General features: G+C 50.5%; 4 protein-coding genes across 4 annotated transcripts; 3 read left to right on the top strand and 1 right to left on the bottom strand.

The window, feature by feature from the left end:
* Positions 1-343: 343 nt before the first annotated feature.
* Positions 344-1,196, top strand: N7533_003305 (H(+)-transporting V1 sector ATPase subunit E; the record flags this gene model as incomplete). The annotated part of the gene is made up of 3 exons (XM_057099955.1): positions 344-376; positions 448-959; positions 1,046-1,196. 3 exons carry the CDS (start codon positions 344-346, stop codon positions 1,194-1,196), a joined length of 696 nt encoding a protein of 231 aa, XP_056965091.1.
* Positions 1,197-1,573: 377 nt separating this feature from the next.
* N7533_003306 (uncharacterized protein) lies at positions 1,574-3,935 on the bottom strand (the record flags this gene model as incomplete). Its single annotated transcript, XM_057099956.1, has 8 exons — positions 1,574-2,236; positions 2,292-2,445; positions 2,497-2,575; positions 2,634-2,757; positions 2,808-2,860; positions 2,910-3,011; positions 3,061-3,418; positions 3,474-3,935. 8 exons carry the CDS (start codon positions 3,933-3,935, stop codon positions 1,574-1,576), a joined length of 1,995 nt encoding a protein of 664 aa, XP_056965092.1.
* Positions 3,936-6,797: 2,862 nt separating this feature from the next.
* N7533_003307 (uncharacterized protein) lies at positions 6,798-11,424 on the top strand (the record flags this gene model as incomplete). The annotated part of the gene is made up of 3 exons (XM_057099957.1): positions 6,798-7,262; positions 7,352-9,934; positions 9,973-11,424. The coding sequence occupies 3 exons, from the start codon at positions 6,798-6,800 to the stop codon at positions 11,422-11,424; spliced, it is 4,500 nt and encodes a 1,499-aa protein (XP_056965093.1).
* A 1,360-nt stretch (positions 11,425-12,784) lies between these two features.
* N7533_003308 (putative tRNA-splicing endonuclease) lies at positions 12,785-19,504 on the top strand (the record flags this gene model as incomplete). The annotated part of the gene is made up of 4 exons (XM_057099958.1): positions 12,785-12,807; positions 12,873-19,176; positions 19,240-19,347; positions 19,421-19,504. 4 exons carry the CDS (start codon positions 12,785-12,787, stop codon positions 19,502-19,504), a joined length of 6,519 nt encoding a protein of 2,172 aa, XP_056965094.1.
* Between the last annotated feature and the right edge of the window lie 1,318 nt (positions 19,505-20,822).

A 20,822-nucleotide genomic window follows, 5' to 3' on the forward strand; every position in this document is an offset into this window, starting at 1 on the left:
ATCGGTCGAGTGCAAGCAGTGGAGAGGAGCGAAAAGCGAGAAGCGAGAAGCAAGAAGCGAGAAGCGCAGAAGCCGGACGACTACCGGAGTACCGAATCCATTATGTGAGGGTCAAACTCGGAGGAAGGGCAAAGGGTAGACAAAAGCAGGGCGGGGGAGGGGGAGATATGAAGGGGAGGAGTTGAAGCAACTGGATGCGGCAAGGAAGAGAGAGGGAGTGGGCGGAGAGAGGAGAGCTTCCCTTCTCCACCACAACTGCCACCTCCTTCACATTATATCAACTTCAACCACCACCCACACACCTCTTCCCCTCCTAATCATCAACCACAATCCCATATTCACCATGTCGCAAAGTCATGCCCTCTCAGATGATCAGGTAACTCCCAGCAATACCACCCTGCATTCCCTGCAACCTGAACTGACCCCGTGGTCTCCGATCCCCCCCAGGTCGCGGGCGAGCTCCGCAAGATGACCGCCTTCATCCGACAAGAAGCCATGGAGAAGGCTCGCGAGATCCAACTCAAGGCCGACGAGGAATTCGCCATCGAGAAGTCCAAGCTTGTGCGCCAGGAGACCGCCTCCATCGATACCCTCTACGAGAAGAAGTTCAAGCAGGCCGCCATGTCCCAGCAGATCACCCGCTCGACTCTGGCCAACCGGACCCGCCTCCGCGTGCTCGGTGGTCGTCAGGAGCTTCTGGACGATCTTTTCCAGAAGGCCAGGGATCAGGTCGCCACCGTTGCCGCCAGTGACAAGAAGAAGTATGAGGTTATGCTGCAGGGTCTCATCGTCGAGGGCATCTACTTCCTGAATGAGGATAAGGCCGAGATTCGCGCTCGCAAGAAGGATATCGATGTTACTAAGAAGGCTATCGAGGGTGCTGCGAAGGAATTCGAAAAGAATACTGGCAGAGAGATCTCCCTCTCTGTTGATGAGTCCGAGCCCTTGCCGGAGGGATCGTAAGTTTCCCATATATCCCTGCTATTCTCTTTTTTGGGGGTTTCTTTTGGTTGGTATGACACCAATTCTAACTACCTTAATACAGTGCTGGTGGTGTGGTGATTGTTGGTGGACAGGGCAAGATCGAGATTAACAACACTTTCGAGGAACGCCTGCGACTGTTGGAGATCGATGCTCTCCCCGTCGTTCGTGAGACGCTCTTCGGAAAGAACGAGAACCGCCGATTCTACGACTAAACAAATCCTGTTTCGATATATTATACATTCTCTCCCGCGCGGCTGATGGTTCTTCCCCGGGAGCCGTGGCCAGGTGTTTTCGTTGTTTTATAGTTCGGGCTCCTTCTACTTTCTCGCTGTCTCCATAGAGAGGGAGGTTTCTTTGCACATCTCATCCCATGACTGACCTTACTTGATACTCTGGTCCAATCTCTCTGAGCGTTCATCTGATTCTTTTTCCGGATACTTTTCAGAAATTCTCGTCATATTTGCTTGTAAACAAAATGCTGCTCGCCTTTCTAATCATCAATCGTTGCGGTCATTAACAGTATCTCAACATCCTCCTACTCCAACAATGCAAGAGGTATAATATATCCGAGCAAGGCATCCAAACAACGCTAGCCGAAGCTATGCCGTATAATCATGCCCCCCCGTATGGGTATCCGAGTGGTATCTCCATTTGTCCCTCCAGTGTCCTTTTTATTGAAGTAAGAATTGATGCTGGTTCCTTCCTTGGCATGTATCTGGAAGGGTGTTTTCTTCGGTGGTGGCTTAGATCGAACTGAGTAGACAAGTCGGTAATGCAAGGTTTCCAGTGCTCCCTTCGCCAGCATTCGTTTGAGATGCGATGCTCCGCATTCCTTCATGGAGCTAAAATTCGTCTTGAGTTGGCTTGCAAGCTTATCAATAGCGGCATTGAACTCTTTTTCGGTGTCCTGCTCCTTGTATCTGAGATCATAGAGTGTGCTGTTGAGGGCCACTTCCAAAAGCTGGGTGAGAGCGATTAGCTCGCCATAATCGGACTCGGACTCGGCCCTTGTCCCAATATTTATATTTATCTGAAATCGTGGGTCGCGAATGATATGAGTAAGCCGTTTGAGGTCGAGAACCTCTTCAACTGGTTCAGTGAGGGGTGTTGGCTCTTGAAGCAGGAATGAAACAGCTAGGCGATATCGCAGAAGCGAGATCCAGGGTGAGGTGGGGAGAATATGTTGTATCATGCGGCATTGGAACTGTGGGTCTTTTACGGTGTCGTAGAGAGCTGTACCAAGCTGACGCTCCTGATATTCAGTTAGCAGCCATTCCTCGGGTTTTCATGATCAAGTGCGTGCATACCATGTCATCTATCTCCGCTTCGGAAACATGTTCCAGCAGAGCGGTCAAAGCACTCTGTAGCTTTGTATGAATAGTAAAGTCCTGTGTCAATGAATTGTCTAGAGAAATCCGTAACAAAATATGGATCGCATGCGCCCGAACATCAAGTGAGAACCTAAAAGATGGTGAGCGGTGGCCCGATGAGCTGGGTTTGGTTGAGGCTTACAGCTCTGAGGCATCTTGGAGCAGACTAAAAACAGAGAGTAGAATTGGACGGTCTTTGAAGTGGGAGTCCGAGGGGGATTCTAATTGAAAGAAATTAGTATATTCATGAGCCCACTACAAATCGGGGACAGGTCTTACGATCAGCGGATTCTTCGACGACATTGGAGAGATCTAAGGCTTGAGGCTTAGCTCCCAATTGCTGGAAGAGAGAGTCAATGTGGTCGGGATGAATATGCGATTGAATACACTTGGGAGGGGTGTTCTGCCTGTCGATTAGTATGAGGGACGGAGATCAGGTTGGGGCGGACATACCACGATGATTCGACAAAAGGCTTTCCTTATTTCCTCCCGTGGCTCGGTTGGAACTGTAGAACGGTTAGTTCTGTAAAGCAGTCATCAATTCGGGAAACTTACCGGACCAGAAAAGCCAAAGAATGAACTCGTTTGGTAAACGTCCTAGCGAAGACGCCCATTCGAGAATGCCCGATTGAATCATACGCACACGAGATTCAGGCTCTGACTTAAGTTAGCGATGGATACAATTGGATTTTGTTCTGTGGCTGACCTCTAAGCGCTGCCAATTTGGATCCGGGCGGGAAATGACCGTTAGGAAACTGTAGTCTGGCGGGCGTCGTCGGAACTTGGTCAAAGAATCTCCAGACTCGGTCGTGGTCGAGGGCTTCGGTTCTCCGAACAGCATTCAGAAGACGTTGCAGTCCAGATCCATCTTCTTCTTGGGTATCGCCTAATGCGGAGCTCAACATGCGCTCGCTGATTGCTGTGTTGTCTCTTGCAGGCTTGGACGTGGCTCGTTCCCCATTAGATCGGGCCAAGCCTGCCTTGACCTCGGCGACTTTGGCCTCTATCTCGGTGTCATCCACCGCGTCATGAACAATATCGTCGATATTATTCTTATACTTCTTCTGTGCCTTTAGAAGAGCGAAATATGATTTTTTGGCGCCGGGGGGGCTTTGACACGGTGGGCTCTTTCTTTGGCTCCGGCGTCGAAGAAAAGAGCGTAGACGGATCGTCAAGATCTGAGATGGAGTCTGTATCCTCGCCATCGGAGCTTATGACGATCTCCTTGCCCCCTTTGATTATGCGCTGGGAGCTGCTACTATCCAGAGTAGAGGGTGGAACGGTCGAATCGGTACTTTGGAAGCTTTCCTCGCGTGCCGATGATCTCAGGGGATTATCAGAGAGGGTTCTGGATAGTGATGCATGCAGCTGGGCATCGGGACCATTGGGGGAATCCGGAATCGGGGTCGGTGTTGGGGCCGAGAAGCCTTGGAATGATATACTGGACGATGGCGGGGGATCGGATAGTGGAGATGAAACCTGGAGGGAATCGTCGACCTTATGTGAGCGTTTCTTCTCGGGGGTCAGGCCTGTCGAAATTGGCGAATATGATGGCACGTCTTTGAACCATTTCGATGACATGGCGGAAAATTTAGGTATTGGTGAAAGCAACTTGAACTTGAAAGAGCCCTGGAGGCAATGAAGATGGAGTCCGCGTCGCGCGGCGCGAAGTCACCTGACCATTGAGGCTGAACGGGAATCACTGCCTAGGTGGCCTTGAATACTACAGTTGACATAGTAGACTAGTACTAGTATATTAAATAGTAGTAAGTACTAGTAGTAGAAGTGCAAGGAACCTTGGAATCTTGGAAATTGAATGGAGTAGTATACATCAAGTTCCGAGGGTCATGTTGATTGAATACTACTACTAATAGTAGTACTGCCCTATATATTATACCTGAGGAATCTACACCTGGGCATCCATAACCCTCCAGGGCTGGAGGTAGTGTCACAAACTTGAAGTTTATAGCAAGTCTATTCAAGCCAATGTTTAGTCATTAGAATGATTAGATGATAATTAAATCAATTTCAAATTCAAATTGCTTTTAATAGCATCAACCTTAAGCTTGAAGGACTCTAGTAACACCCGTGACATTGGACCCCACCGTCATATCAACTTGAACTCTAACCCCAAGCCTGCGAGGGACGTAGCCTTGCATTCGATCAACTCCAGACCCGCGCCTTTTGCTGGAAACGACAGTGACTTGGTAGGGCATCTGTCAAGACTTGTTCGGCCAGAGATTCAGGGGCATTGTCGTCGATCCGATTTGAGTTTACGAATCGCCCTCTCCTGACTCCACTATGGTTCGTGATTGATCCGCGCGGGCTGACGACGCCGTGTCATGTTTTGATTGCTGTCAATGTCAACTTTGGACGTTCAAGTTGGAGCTGCCAATGTCCTGCAATCTCTCCTTGCAAGATTTGACCCGCACCAACCTTGGAAGTACGCGGTTGCATCTGTCTAGGCATCAACTACTCCAGGCTACTAGTACTCCATACTACTCCGTACTGGCCGTACGGATCCCACTACGCAGGAACTCCGAGTCGCTATCACCGCCGGTCACCGGTACCGAGAGAGAGGCTCGACTGGAGCCAACAGACTCGGCAAGTTACAATGATCAACAGTGGACTCCGCTCCGCTCGGAGGCCAATGCATGGATTTTGAGTGCGCTCTGCCCCGAGCCAAGATCCGCAAGCGCATCCATCGCGTGGCAGAAATAAAAGGGGTTAAGGGGGGAGGGCAGGGGAAGGGTGAATGAGATGAACAAAAGGCAGACATGATCGATCAATACTCCCATCTCGTACGGGGTATATCTCCCAGACATCGCTCAAATTGTAAGCGAAAGCATGGACAGAGCTCCGCCCTTGGAGATCCAGAATTGCGCTAACCGATGAATTATTCAACATGGAGTGCAAGACAACCACCAATGGAAGGATCTCTAGACCTTCCACATCGAATCTACGGAGTGGAGTTAGTGCGCTGACTCAGGGTGGACCGGACGCTCGTGCCGTGTCGCCGGTCGTTTCAGGCGCGTTGCTCCGACTCCGAGACAACGAGAATATTCGCCTCGAACGGCAAGGTGGCCTTTGCGTCTTCCGGGGGGGGTATTTAGTGCAAAAATGCTTTGCTTAGTAGTCCGTAATATATGATAATGTACTCCGTATGTACATGCATATCTCGGTGAGCACGGCATGTGGTTAAAGCCGACGTGCGGATTAGAAATGTCCGTCTCCGGGGGCTTGTCACTACTCCCCCTGCCCAGACCCGAGAGTGCCGGGAGAGATTAGTTCCAAAGTTCCCAATCCAGAGTTCCAGAGTTCCAGAGTTCCAGATGGGGCGCGTCAGGGAGAGAGTGGGTTGCAGAACTGTACCCTATGGAGTGCTATGACGGTGGTATAACCCGCTCGTAAGCATGCACTATTTGTATGTATGGATACTATGGAATACTAGGTATGAATACGAGGGCTGTGTCCCTCGTGCAGAAGGGGCCAAATCCAGAAATAACTTAAACCACATAAGCACAGACATAAGAGGAAATCTACGGAACCATGAAGTTGAACCGTATACTATAGTACTCTTAAATCCGTGCCGAAGATCAACCCGTCTACCGTTGCCGTTGCCATTGCCATTGCCATTGCCACAGTCAGAAATTTAGATGAACCAGCTGTGAGAGGAGAGCGGGCGAGGCTGGTACGATACAGTACCATTAATACCGGACTTACGGTCCACTGCGGCGATCTGTTTACTTGCATAGAGTGCAAGGATATGCTGTCCATTATCTTGAGCATAATAGTTAGTAACTACCAAATATACTAAGTATACTAGATATACCAAAATATACACCTGATATACTACGTACTACCAAGTAAACTATCACTCACATCACTACTCTGTACTAGTATACATCACTATATGTAGAGAGTACTGCCAACCTTGGCAGATGCCAGTGCTGACCAAGCCGGCATGTCAGCAGCCCGATGACAATACGTGACCATACAGTACCCCCAGCTCTTCACATCGTCGATACCCTTTCACTTTCCTCCTTTGCTCAGGTCTCTCCCCTCGAGAAAAAACACCTCCCTTTCTTACTCTTTCTCCTCCCCCACCACCCTCTCTCCTCCGATCTCCAGATTGCATGGCCCCCCCGTGGGTGATTCGCCTTCCTCCCGTCAATTCTCGACACCCCCCTTCCACTCTACGTCGATTCCCTTCGAAGCCGCTCACATCCGCGCGTTCTGTCATCTTACTTGCGATTGCCCCCCCAGATGACCTGCTGCTTACCGACGGCCTCTCTCGCGTGAAGAATCGGCTTCAAATCGAATCTCGCCCGCCGGAACCCTCCATCAGACTCCCGCTTAATTCGTCGAATGGTACTCCGCTTCCGTACTCTCAAGACAACACCGTCAAGTTTTATGCCCTCGCTGGGCGCAACAGTAGCCTAGATGGCTTCCGTGCATTTCCCCGGGGACAATAACAACCTTGATGTGCCGAACGATATACAAGAGGTCCCCAGCAATATATCTAAACCAACCAAGCGACAAAGATGGGCAACCACGCGCCAGACCGGCTCCGGCGGCATGCGGAAACGAGTCTCTATCATTGATCGTTTCCACAAACGCGCCGAGATAAGAGACGAGAAGCGAAAGTCTAATGCGACAAGTTCCGCTGGCGATAATGCTTCGACCGTGGGCGAGGGACAAACGGAAGGAAACGAGAACCGAACGATCTACTTCAACATCCCCGTCCCTGAATCCGAACGAGACGAAGAAGGACAGTTGAAGCATGTTTATCCACGAAACAAGATTCGAACTGCCAAGTATACCGCACTCACCTTCGTCCCCAAAAATATCTTCCTGCAGTTCCACAACATCGCCAATATTTACTTCTTGTTCGTTATTATTCTTAATGTATGTGACCCTTCGCCCCACCCCCTCGTTTGCCCTCTCAATCGCCATCAGAGCTTTAAAATGGACCCATCGCTAATTGTAATTTCTAGTTCTTCCCTATTTTCGGTGCCAATAATCCCGGCCTGAACGCCGTTCCCTTGATTGTCATTATCGTGGTTACTGCAATTAAAGATGCAATCGAGGACTGGGGGCGAACCGTTTCTGATACCCAGGTCAACAACTCACCGGTATATCGACTTATCGAATGGACAAATGTCAATTCGACCGAGGACAGCATTGGGTTATGGCGTCGCTTCAAGAAGTCATGCACTCGCGGTGTGATCACCTCATACAAATGGATGAAGACACAGTTCAAAAAGGGCGAAGACACGGAAATTGAGGATGCCGCCCGACGGGACTCATTCATGACTACAGCAACGCCGCGCCAGTCGGGAATGTACTCACACCGCAATTCATTGGCCCCTGGCGAGGTGGCCATCCCAATGACCGACGTTCCATCGCCTCAGCCCGAAGCCCGTGAGAACTGGCCGATCGCAAGCAACACCGAAAACAAATTCCTTTCCCCCGATAGTGCCAACCGCGAGAACCTGATGTCTCCAACCAACCCTGACAAGAAAACAGGATCTGTCGTCGACATGTCCAAGCAGACCCCCGGTAAGGGCCGGTTCAAGCGGGACACATGGAAAAACATCGAAGTCGGTGATTTTGTCCGTTTGTACAACGAGGATCCCATTCCCGCCGATATTGTGATTCTGTCCACCTCCGACCCCGATGGAGCCTGCTACGTCGAAACCATGGGCCTGGACGGCGAGACCAACTTGAAGGTTCGTCATGCTCTTCACTGCGGTCGCCAGGTTCGTCATGCCCGTGACTGCGAGAAGTCCGAGTTTACTATTGAGAGCGAGGCGCCTCACCCCAATCTATACGCCTATAACGGTGCGATTCGCTGGGATCAGCGCGATCCTAACTACCCAGAAGGCCCCCGCAAGGAAATGGTCGAACCTATTACCATCAACAACATGCTGCTTCGTGGATGCTCGTTGCGCAGTACTGAGTGGGTTCTTGGCGTTGTCGTGTTTACCGGCGGGGAGAGCAAAATTATGCTCAACTCCGGGGCAACCCCTGCCAAGCGTGCCCGTCTGGCGAAGGACTTGAACTGGAACGTCATTTACAACTTCATCATCCTTTTCGTCATGTGTCTGGTCGCAGGTATCGTGAACGGTATCGCGTGGGCCGCTCCAGACAAGTCGTTGGATTTCTTCGACTACGGGTCTTATGGAGGTACTCCTCCTGTGACGGGTATTGTGACCTTCTGGACGGCTGTCATTCTGTTCCAGAATTTGGTTCCTATATCGCTTTACATCTCGCTCGAAATTGTTCGCACCATCCAGGCCGTCTTCATCCACAGTGATTTGTACATGTACTACGAGAGGCTGGGTCTTTATTGTGTTCCCAAGTCGTGGAACATCTCAGATGACGTAGGACAAGTCGAGTACATCTTCTCCGACAAAACTGGCACCTTGACGCAAAACGTGATGGAGTTCAAAAAATGCACGATCAATGGCGTGTCATATGGCGAAGCGTACACTGAAGCACAGATCGGAATGCGGCGTCGCGAAGGCGTTGATGCTGATGCAGAGGCCATTCAAGTCCGAGCCCAAATCGCAGCCAATGGCGTGAAAATGCTGGAGGGGTTGCGTCTTTTGCACGATAACCCGTATCTGAAGGACGAGAACTTGACTTTCATCGCTCCAAACTTCGTTTCCGATATGAACGGACAGTCTGGCGAGGAGCAGAAGAAGGCTGCGGAACATTTCATGCTCGCTTTGGCTGTTTGTCATACCGTTATCACGGAGCACACTCCCGGTGACCCCCCGCAAATTGAATTCAAGGCCCAATCGCCGGATGAGGCTGCACTTGTCAGCACCGCCCGTGACTGTGGCTTCACAGTCCTCGGTCGCGCGGGTGACGATCTGCTCTTGAACATCATGGGCGAAGAGCGTACCTACACTGTCTTGAATACCCTCGAATTTAACTCATCTCGGAAGCGGATGAGCGCGATCATTCGCATGCCCGATGGTACCATTCGTCTTTTCTGCAAAGGTGCTGATAGCATCATCTACTCCCGCCTGGCACGTGGCAAGCAACAAGATCTCCGACGCAAGACTGCCGAGCACCTGGAAGAATACGCCAAGGAAGGTCTCCGAACCTTGTGTATTGCCGACCGACTTCTTAGCGAAGAAGAATATCAAGCTTGGAACCGGGAACACGACGTCGCCGCCGCCGCCATTGAGATGCGCGAGGAAAAGCTGGAGAAGGTCTCGAGCCAAATTGAACAAGAGCTCATGCTTCTCGGTGGAACCGCTATCGAGGATCGTCTTCAGGATGGTGTTCCGGATACAATTCAACTCCTTGCAGATGCTGGCATCAAGTTGTGGGTTCTTACCGGTGATAAGGTCGAGACTGCTATCAACATTGGTTTCTCCTGCAATTTGCTGAACAATGACATGGACCTTATCGTCCTCAACGTTGCTGAAGGCCAGTTTGATCAGGCGTCCGCGGATCTCGATAAGCATCTTCAAACATTTGGATTGACTGGTTCGGACGAGGAGCTTATCGCTGCGCGTGCGGACCACACCCCCCTGAAGCTACCCACGCCGTCATCGTCGATGGTGAAACTCTCAAGTTGATGCTTAACGATGAATTGAAGCAAAAGTTCCTCTTGCTTTGCAAGCAGTGTAAGGCAGTTCTCTGCTGTCGTGTCAGTCCTTCCCAGAAGGCCGCTGTTGTCAACATGGTCCGCCATGGCCTGGATATCATGGCTCTTTCCATTGGTGATGGTGCCAACGATGTGGCCATGATTCAAGAAGCTGATGTTGGTGTTGGTATCGCTGGTGAGGAAGGTCGACAGGCCGTCATGTCCTCTGACTACGCCATCGGACAATTCCGATTCCTCCAACGTCTGCTTCTCGTTCATGGACGATGGTCCTACCGCCGTTTAGGAGAGTGCACTGCCAACTTCTTCTACAAAAATTTGGTTTGGACATTTGCTCTTTTCTGGTACTGTGTATACAACGACTTTGATGGCTCCTATCTCTTCGACTACACCTATATCGTTCTCGTCAACTTGGCATTCACTTCTCTGCCAGTTATCTTCATGGGTATCTTCGACCAGGATGTCGATGACAAGATTTCTCTTGCAGTGCCTCAGCTTTACATGCGTGGTATCGAGCGCAAGGAATGGTCGCAGCTCAAGTTCTGGCTGTACATGGCCGATGGCCTGTACCAGTCTGTTATTTGTTTCTTCATGCCATACCAACTCTACCAAGCAGCCAACTTTGCCACCGCAAGCGGTCGCGACATCGCTGATCGTACTCGCATGGGTGTTCTGATTGCCTCATGTGCCGTTCTTGCAAGCAACATCTACGTCATGATGAATACCTACCGCTGGGATTGGTTCACCGTCCTGATTAACGCCATCAGTTGTCTACTGATCTTCTTCTGGACTGGTATCTACTCATGCTTCACCGCCTCCGGACAATTCTACAATTCGGCATACGAAGTTTACGGTTCTCTCAGCTTCTGGGTCGTCTTGCTCATTACAACCATGATATCCTTGTTACCGCGATTCACCTACAATGCCATCCAGAAGGTCTTTTTCCCTCTCGACGTTGACATTATTCGCGAACAGGTCACACTCGGCAAGTTCAAATACTTGGACGATGTTGATGATGTTCTTTCCCCAAAAGGGGAAGCCGGGATTGCCGCCTCGACTGACGAGTCGGCGGCCTCTTCAGAGCTGGCCAAGCCGATTCAGCCCCAATTGAAGCAGGATTCCGGCATCCCCGACGATGAGCGGCCTTTCTATCCACCAGCGACCGTCCATCAGAACGGCCACAACCCCCGCAGTCAGAACGGCAGCAATGGGACCAACTATACCGCGAGCCTTGACCAAAACCCACGGCCGCAATCTGTGGACTATGTTCGGCGATCTCACGACCGGACACGGCATTCATTCGAACGCGTGAGGCAAAGTTTCGAGCAAAGCAATGATTTCACCTCCGCCGCCATGCTCCAGAGGATGGAATCCAGTCACGGGAATGAGATTGTTCAAGATCCGTTTCGGGCCCCTGGCGAGCCCCCTGCACATAATGTGATTTGAGGCACCGCACCTGCGGTCTTGCATAGACTTATTCTGATGACTACGACCTCTCTTCCCCTTCTTGCGGGCGAGTGTGAGCTGGAAGGCTGATCGCACTCGTTCCATCTTCTCATGAGCAATATGCTGCGCGGTGTTTTTGTTCTCTCGTAATCCGCTTCGTTTTCTTTCCCGCTCCCCCAATATTCACTCACAGCTCTGATATTCCCCCGATAGAAAGCAGGCGTTTGGTATACTCCACCCGGTTGGTGGTTCGGCGCATTTACCCTTCTTATTTCTTTTTCTTACCCCTCTCTTGCTTTTCCGCTCTATCTTATTCCCCGTTTCTTTTATACATGGCAACCCATGGCGGTTCCCCTTTCCTTATTGTCCTTGCATGTCTCATATTGCTCTCGCTCTTTGTATAAAAGCGTTGTTGCTCTCTCCATCTTTCCCTTTCCCCTTATTGTGCTCAACACGGGGTCTTAACTTCCCCTCACCTCTCATATCGAGGTCATCTTGCTTGACATTTTCCTTTTTCTCCTTTCTTCTCTCTATTTGCTGGTTCATTCATCCTTTCTCTCAAGGGTGTTGTTGGCTTTGCTCGGGAATGGTCTTCATGTAATCTATTCTATGCCCTCGATGAGGAGAGTTACTTAATGCGAATATCCCATGAATAGTGCAATGTGCGATCTTCTATCCTGCAGATAAAGAAGTAAAGTTGAAGGTAGCTTTCCATAACTATGAACTGCATAGTTCGTAGTACTCCTTTAGTCTTTTCTAGCTAAAATAAATTAAATCCCAGTCGAGTAAAATGCGGCGCGTCGCGCTCGCCATTCACCGCCCAAGTCCCGTGCAGCTGCGTTCTGCCCGCGTTTGTTGGTGATTTTTGTTCGTTCAACCAGCTTCAGGGTCCATCTTGGCCACTTTACTTGAGCTTGTGGGCACTCGGTGTAATTTTAAGCTCCCTTTATCTCGCGAAAAGTCTCAATCTACCTCTTTTTGGTGGTATCTCACTGTTTCATCTCAGATCAGACAAAGAAACTGAAACGCATGATCAATCACCACTTACTTCACTTCTCGAATTCGATCTGATCTGTTTGACAGCAAGCCCCCGCAGCAGCTATTCTGGACTGGAGGAGAAAGTTGTTTCATTTCTCTATCTGCAGTCAGCGGGGATTTCTCTTTCCTCACACACCTCATTTCTGACGACTCGTTTCGCACCAGCCTTGTTGCCGCCCACCTGTTCCTCCCACTCCATTTCACCAGCATCACTCGGAACCTCGAACGAGATATGTGCTAGGAGTACTCCGATGGGAGAAGAAAGACAGTCAGCTGATGTTGAAAAAAACGTAATAACTCTTTTCTTTGTGAATTCCTAGCCATGGAGTTCGTGGATGCGATAGGGTGAGTCTCCTTTGTCCCTAGGAATTACCACCGCACACTGCTAACCGTCATTTGTCCTTGCGTAGAGAGCTTAAAGCCCTTCCGGAGGGCACCCATCTCCTTTGCCCGCGCCAGCACGACGAAGATTACGGCCGATACGATGACTTAGAACATGTCGATGAACAAGGGAAGAGTGTCAAAGAGCAGGTGGCTGAGGCAACTGCACGAAAAGAGAAATTCCTCTCTTGCATGCGCATACTTGCATACAATGCGGATGGCATCGAAGAACTCCAGACTTGGGTTTTAACGAAACTCGACGAAAACCTGGAGAAATGCGACCTCTGTATCAAACAATACTACACGGGGAAAATTTGGCTCATGGATCAGCTTAAGATGGACTACCAGGACGAGGATATCGAGGCTTTTTTTCAACGGGTCGATGAGTGGGATGTCAAGCGGATTACGCGGAACTTGAATACGGCCACAAAACAATTAAAAAGTGTCCCCCCGCAGCAGATCGCGCTGGATGTTTTGGAAAGGGCGGCCTTGCTTTCTATATTTGAGACTCTGAGTTGCGAGGCTATGCTGCGCAGTGATAGTCTCTTGACAAAACATTTCGATGAGCCTTTCAAACTCATCCAAACAAAACGGACGTTGAAGATCTCTGATTATGTACCGGCTGTCACCCGTTTCCTTTTCGATTCAAGCGAACTCCGCCACTACTGGGCTATCTCCACCTGGACGCGATATGGAAGACCTCCAACGGCGCTGGAATTCGACTGGGCGATTCGCGATGGTCTTCTCAGTGCATTGCAAGCAGGTTCCATGCAGCCGCCACAGCTCACCGTTATTCAACGTCTTTGGCGTGGCATGCAATTGATTGTCAAAAAACTCGACAAAGAGCAAATTACTCACAACCTTCGCGGGCTTGACATCGATCCTCTCCGTCTCTCGGTAGATCATTTGAGCTTTCCGATGCCGGGACTGCGATTCCTCTTGAACACTATTCAAACCTTCCTCGAGAAGGCCCCCGTCGATTTCTGGGATGCTATGCAGACAATTTCCCCGCAAGCTCTCATGGAACACACTTTCTTCAACACACAATTCAACACTTTCCTCATGCAAACCACCGAAGGCGAGCCTTATGAGAAATCAGCAATGAAGGACATGCTTTCATGGATCGATCCATTCTTAGCTTCTTTGAAACCTGCTCACTCACCGGCCGCCTCCCGCTTCCTCGCATTGCAATTATTAAGACGCCTGCAAGATCCACAATATCCCCAATTAACCCGATATCACTGTTTCCATGTTGGACTTACGAGTCTGCTTCATACCCTCCGTCGATTTACCGACAATGAATCTTCACGGAGCTCGGTGGATCATATTGTGCTGGAGACTACCATGGGTGTGCTCAGTGATATCATTGAAGTCATCTTGAACACGCCTAAATTTGCTATTGAGCAGAGCCGACAACAGGAGATCGTTGACTTTTGCATGGATGTTGTTCGCAACACTCTTGCCCTGGAGTGTCAGTCCTTGAAAAGTGACTACGAAGTAATTCTCAAGCATGGAACTCTCTCTCATAGAGTCTCAACTTATTCCCCGCCGATATGGGGTGCGGTTGTCAAACATCTTCACCAGGATAATCCCGCTCTTTCGAAGGCAGCCTTGCTCGGAATCCTGCCCCTCGTTGGCCTGGAAAAATTCCCGATGAAAGGCGAGGAAAAGCAGAAGGGTACCTTCAATGAAACATACGATAACCTCACCCGCCTCTCCTGCCAGATCATCGAACGCCTCGCGGAATTCAGGCCAGACCACCTCGAATCGCTCTTTAAAAGCCAGGATACTAGCAGTGCTCTTATCTCGACACTCTTCGCCGCCGATGTGCATACCTACCAAGCATCTGTCGATTTGATCAAGAACTTCAGCGGCCACTCGGCTCGCCGGGACGCCATTTCCTATCTGCTACAAAAGACATTCGTGACAACTATGTACGGACTGAGTTGGTCGTTCCGCCGAATCTCCAATATGAAAACCTTCGCACCCGCTCCGCGGATGCTCCACACTGGTACAGATATCGTAGAGATTCTGTGTAATAGCCAGACTGGTATGCTGCGTACACGCAATCTTGTCGACCGTCGCGAGGTGTTGTCCTTGCAAAAACTTTGGGAATTCCTGTGGCAGGCGTTGACTACTATCTTCAATGAGACCGAGGCTTGGCATCTTCGGGGAAATGACAAATCTGTAATGCTTGAGTTCTGTCGAGACACGATCCAGTTCGCCGACTTCCTGTTTGACCAGTATGGTGTCTTCCTTGGTGCAGTGGGAGATGCCGATCCTGGTCAAAAGTCGGTGTCGGAGAACTTCCTGAAGCCTCCCACTGTTACCATGAGTGCAATGGTGAAATGGTTGAGGCTCAAGGATGAGTATCTTGCTACTACTTTGGTTGGTCTGGTCTCTAAGCTCTTGCGAAGACTGAGTAACTTGGATGTCACTACCGTTCGTCCGGACGCGTTGGAGTTCATCGAGGGCGTGTCTGTTAATGGGACTATTCGTACTATCCTGACTACACGTGACAAGGCCGAGCTGGTTCGCTCATTGGAGGCATACTATAAGAAGCCTGTTGTTACAGCATCCACCGCTGCCTTGAAAAAGCAAAGCTCTATCACGGCATTTGCCAAATCGTCGGACCGCTCAAGCCCGTTATCTCGCTCGGCTAGTGCCCTCCCGAGTGATGATGACTTCGACGATATTCCCGATAGCGAGCTTCTGGATCTTTCTCGTTCCGTGGAGCTCAACAAAAATCGGGTGGCGGCTGAGGCTAAACGTAAAGCAGCTCTGCAAGCTGGAAAGTCCTCGTTGGTTGCTCCTAGAGTGCGACCTGGCACTATTTCCCAACAGGTTTCTGCGCAGCGCCCGAAAGACGATGCTCGCAGTGTCTTGTCGTTCCGTGAGAAGCGTGACCGCGAGAAAGAAGCCAAGAAGAAACGTGATCTGGAAATTGCTGCGCGGTTGAAGAAGAATCTTCCGGCGCGCGGTGTTGCGGAGCTGACAGCCGAGCAGGGCTCAGGCCTGAAAGGTATCGGTGTCAAGGGCAAAGACCATGCCATCCCCGCCGAGAGTATGATGGTATCTTCTGGCGAAGATTCAGATTCAGAGAGCGAAGATGAATTGGACAAGGAGCTGTTTGGCGCAAAGTCGAAGAAGCCTGATGCGGTGGCCGCCTATGAGCTAAGCAAGAAGCAGTCACTGCAACATCAACCTGTCAAGAAGACCAAGCGCCATCGTTCGATCAAAGATATGCGTGCTCGCCTGGCACCCGATCTTTCCAGTCTCCACCACTCAATCCTTTCCTGGGATTTCTTCTCAACCGGCGATCTCCCCTCTTCATCTGGTCGCTCCGATTATACTCTGGTCTCCAATACCTTCCGCACCTCCACCGAGTACCAGAGTACATTCGAGCCTTTGTTGATCCTTGAGGCCTGGCAGGGTTTCCAACAGGCTAAAGAGGAAGGTTCTTTCCGTCCCTTTGAAGTGAAGATCATGTCCCGCTTGACTGTTGATGCATGGATTGAGTTCAGTACGCAACCGGTTGGAATGCCTCTGAAAGACTTCAGCATGGGTGAAGGCGACCTCGTATTATTCTCCAGCTCGTCTAACCCCACCGGGGACCCTGATGCCGGACATGTACTTGCGCGTGTGGCTGGTATCAATCGTAAAGGCGGCAAGCAAGAAGTCACGTATCGGATGAACATTGGAAATAGCAAATTCCATGCCTCTTTCGGCACGGGTTCAACATCTTGGGCTACCAAGATCACCTCTTTGATCCCCGTAGAGCGAGAGTATGGTGCCCTTATGGCTCTGCAGTTCTATGATCTGTGCGACGAGGTTGTTCAAGCCAAGCCTTCACCTATTCTTCCATACGGAGATGCTAAGCTGGATCCATTGATGAAGAACTACTCTGTCAACCGTGCCCAGGCTAGGGCTATCAGGCACGCCATGGACAACGATGGATTTTCTCTGATCCAGGGTCCCCCCGGTTCTGGAAAAACAAAAACTATCACAGCTCTTGTTGGAAGTCTTTTGACAAACGTGCTTGGAAAAACCTCTGTTTCAATCGGACCTGGATACCATGCCAACCAACCCAAAGTACCAGGGAAGAAGATTCTGATCTGTGCACCGAGTAACGCTGCCGTTGACGAGTTGGTCATGCGTTTGAAGGAAGGCGTCAAGACGGCTAATGGCAATCATGAAAAGCTCTCGGTCGTTCGTTTGGGACGAAGCGATGCCATCAATTCCAAAGTTCTCGATGTCACTCTCGACGAGATGGTGAATGCACGCCTTAACAAGAGCACCAGCTCTAGCAATGGTGTTGACATGCAGAAGCTTTACGAAGAGCACAAGGCTACTGATACTCGTTTCAAAGAGATCCGTACTTCCTTGGACGAGTGTAGGGCCAAGGGTCTGCCTGCTCCGGAGGAACTCGAGCGCGATTTCGAGTTGACGAAGAAGAAAAGGTCTCAACTCAGTACGGATATCGACAAAGCTCGAGACCAACTTCACACCCAAACCCGAAACGCAGAGCTCAACAAGCGACGTGCCCAACAAGAAGTCATCGACGGTGCACATGCTATCTGTACCACTCTCAGTGGTTCCGGCCACGAAATATTCCAGGGTATGAACGTCGAATTCGAGACTGTCATTATCGATGAGGCGGCCCAGTGTATTGAGCTGAGCGCGCTCATTCCGCTGAAGTATGGCTGTTCCAAGTGTATTTTGGTCGGTGATCCCAAACAATTGCCTCCTACTGTTCTCTCGAAGATGGCTTCTTCATTCCAGTACGAACAAAGTCTTTTCGTTCGTATGCAGAAGAATCATCCGAAGGACGTACATTTGCTGGATGTTCAGTATCGTATGCATCCAGAAATCAGCCGCTTCCCCAGTCTTACGTTCTATGATGGCAAGCTTGAGGATGGCCCCGACATGGCGAAGCTTCGAAGACGCCCATGGCATCAAAGTGATCTGCTGAGTCCCTATCGTTTCTTCGACGTTCAAGGCATGCAGTCGAGTGCCACTAAAGGCCACTCGTTGATTAACTACGCCGAAGTGCGAGTATCAATGCTACTATACGAACGACTCATTACGGATGTGAAGAGCTACGACTTTGCAGGCAAGATCGGTATCATTACCCCGTACAAGGGCCAACTCAGAGAAATGAAGAATCAGTTCGCTGCTAGATACGGCGAGGAAATTCTTACCAAAGTCGACTTCAATACTACCGATGCCTTCCAAGGTCGGGAAGCTGAAGTCATCATCTTCTCTTGTGTTCGCGCTTCGAACAAAGGCATCGGTTTCTTGGCCGATATCCGTCGTATGAACGTCGGTTTGACTCGTGCCAAATCTTCGCTCTGGGTGCTTGGTAACTCGCAAGCCCTTCAGCAAGGACAGTTCTGGAATGGCCTCATCCAGGACGCGCGTGGGCGTCAGGTGTATACAGAAGGCAACATTGTTCAGATGCTCGAGCGACCACAATTTACTGGCTACCAAGAAGTGGAGATGGTTGATGTTGATTCGCCCATAGCAGCGCCTTCGGTCGAAACTCCTGATTCGGTGAAAGCAGAATCACCAGCGCCGCCTATATCCCGACAATCCTCGGTGGCTGCTGTACCGGCTTCTCGTTCTGTGTCGATGTCGGTACCCAGCCGAGATGCTCCGAACGCACCGCCTGAAGGGCCGTCGGGTGGGAGAATGGGTCTGGATACCACGAAGAACTGTGGAGTTTGCGGTAGTAATGATCATTTTACCTACAACTGCGACAACACCGAAGCTCAAGAGGCGTCGCGTGGCACGTGCTTCCGATGTGGAGAGTCCGGTCACTCGAGAGTTCGATGCACTGCTGAGCTCTGTCTTCAGTGTGGTCAAATTGGTCACTTGAGTTCTCAGTGCAAAGCACCGCCCAACACGCTCTCTAAGATCGAAAGGTCGAAGCTACAGCATCAGCAACGCAAGTTTGAGGACCTCCGGAAACAGAACGCTGAGCGTCAGCAGCAACGTCAAGTTGCCAGAATCAATCCCCAGGTACCTACCGTGAAAGCAACGACTGAAAATCCAGTTAAAAAGGAGGAGAACCCGCACCAGAACCAGCGCCAGCATCAGCAGCAGAATCAGTATCGCAATCAACACCGGAACGAGAATCAGAACCCAAATAATTCTGCTCACCAACAAAAGCGCAAGCGCAATGACTCGGCACCCGATGCTCCACAGGCAATGCGACAACGCACCGATGCTCCGGATGCGCCTAAGGGTCCCAAAGGCCCCAAAGGCAAAGGCTCCAAAGGAACGACGGGTTCTAATGTTCCGACTGGACCTCGGAATCCGGTTCCACCAAGCGTGAGTTAATATATTGGATGAAGGTATAGGATCCCCACCACTGACACACTGAACCCTACGCAGGATCTCATCAAACCTTCCCGCGATGGGCCAGCATATGCACCGACAGGCAAGCCACCAGCACCGGCAATCCGGGCCCCAAGTGGGCCGTCGGCTGGCAGAGCCGGAGAGGTAAGCGTGGTTCAGTGTTTCCATCTGGGTTTCTGATCTGTTTGCTCACTCGTACCACTTTTAATCTATTTAGGCCCCGCCGAAACCACGGCCACCGATGATGCGAAAGAAGAAAGACGCAGACCCATTCATTCGACCCAAACAGCGACGCAAATAGATGGACATGTTTCACTTGTCCTGTCGCTATACATTTCCTTCCGAGGGCATATCTAGGCCCCTTCCTGGGCCGATCCGACGAACCATACGAACCTATCGACCCATCACTCGATCCTGTCTCACTCTTTGTTTTTCAATTCCCATTTCTTTTATTTGCATTTACACTATCCCGCCGGCTTGTGACGAGATCGAGTCGGCAATCACCATTACAAGGAAAGCATTAGAAGGCGTTTCCGCTTGCACTACTCCGTACATCACCAGCTTGGATTAGACTGGGTCGTCATGTACGCTACCATTGTATGTATAAATACTGATTCTACGGAGTAACCCTCGTAAACATTCCAAGGTTGTAGAACAAGTCAAAAAAAAAAGAAGAAAAAAAGAAAAAAAAGAAAGAAAGGAAAACAAAAGCAAAGCCTGATCAACCGTCAGGTCACTTCCAAGGTTTCTCAATGACAGGTGGGGACAATTGACAGATCTCTTCTGTTGTGCAGTAGCGGAGTGGAGGTGACGTGTGGTTTACCTTACAAGCCCTGGAGGTCATGGGATGGTCACGGTGTTTGTCCGCAACTTCCCTCTTCCACTTCACTTCCCATCTTCACCTCTCGGCTCTTTCACATCTATCTTTTTGGAAATCAAGAATTCCACGATGACCATGCATCGGCAAGACCGTTCCCGGAGAATAAAGGCGAAAGGGCTGAGATCCCTTTACGCAAGGACCTGTGGATCCCCAAGTGTGGGCGATCTATCGCCTAGGCGCAACTCGCACTCAATAATCAGCGACACTAAACTTTCGGGCGGATCCAAGAGCACTTCTTCCCCCCACCCTCCCCCTTTCCCCTCTATTCCTGCTCCACGCTGCTAGACTGGAATCATCCAAAGCTGCATATGGCTCCGAATTTGCTAAAAAAGCAACGGCCAACGGGGGCTGCAGCTCATCCCGATCGACAGCTTCTACCCGCACCGGAGATCCTTGGGATCTGCGGCGAACTATCCGAGTGGGGAACTGATACCTCACATCCTGACGTCGCTTATACTTTCGATAAGGAGAAGAAGGAGGAGGAAGAGGGGAGAGGAGGCCAATGGCCCAAGTAGTTGGGTCAGGCCCCTTGCGTGTGCAACAACTGGGGAAACAACTCCGTAGGAGCAGAGGGAAAAGAAAACACAGCAATGGTCTGATGCTCAGCTCTGCTCTCCTGGTTTCTAAATGGAGGAACGAACGCCTCCTTCCATCTCAATACTAGGCGGGTCACACAATGCAATGCCCACGAAGGGGATGGTGCAGCAGCAGAACTCGGTCTCGGTGCTTTTTGCGAACT

This window comes from Penicillium manginii (genome assembly GCF_028828005.1).
Source record: "Penicillium manginii strain IBT 31320 chromosome Unknown utg000002l:1.0-5564898.0:1.0-5567710.0, whole genome shotgun sequence".
NCBI classification, from domain to species: domain Eukaryota; kingdom Fungi; phylum Ascomycota; class Eurotiomycetes; order Eurotiales; family Aspergillaceae; genus Penicillium; species Penicillium manginii.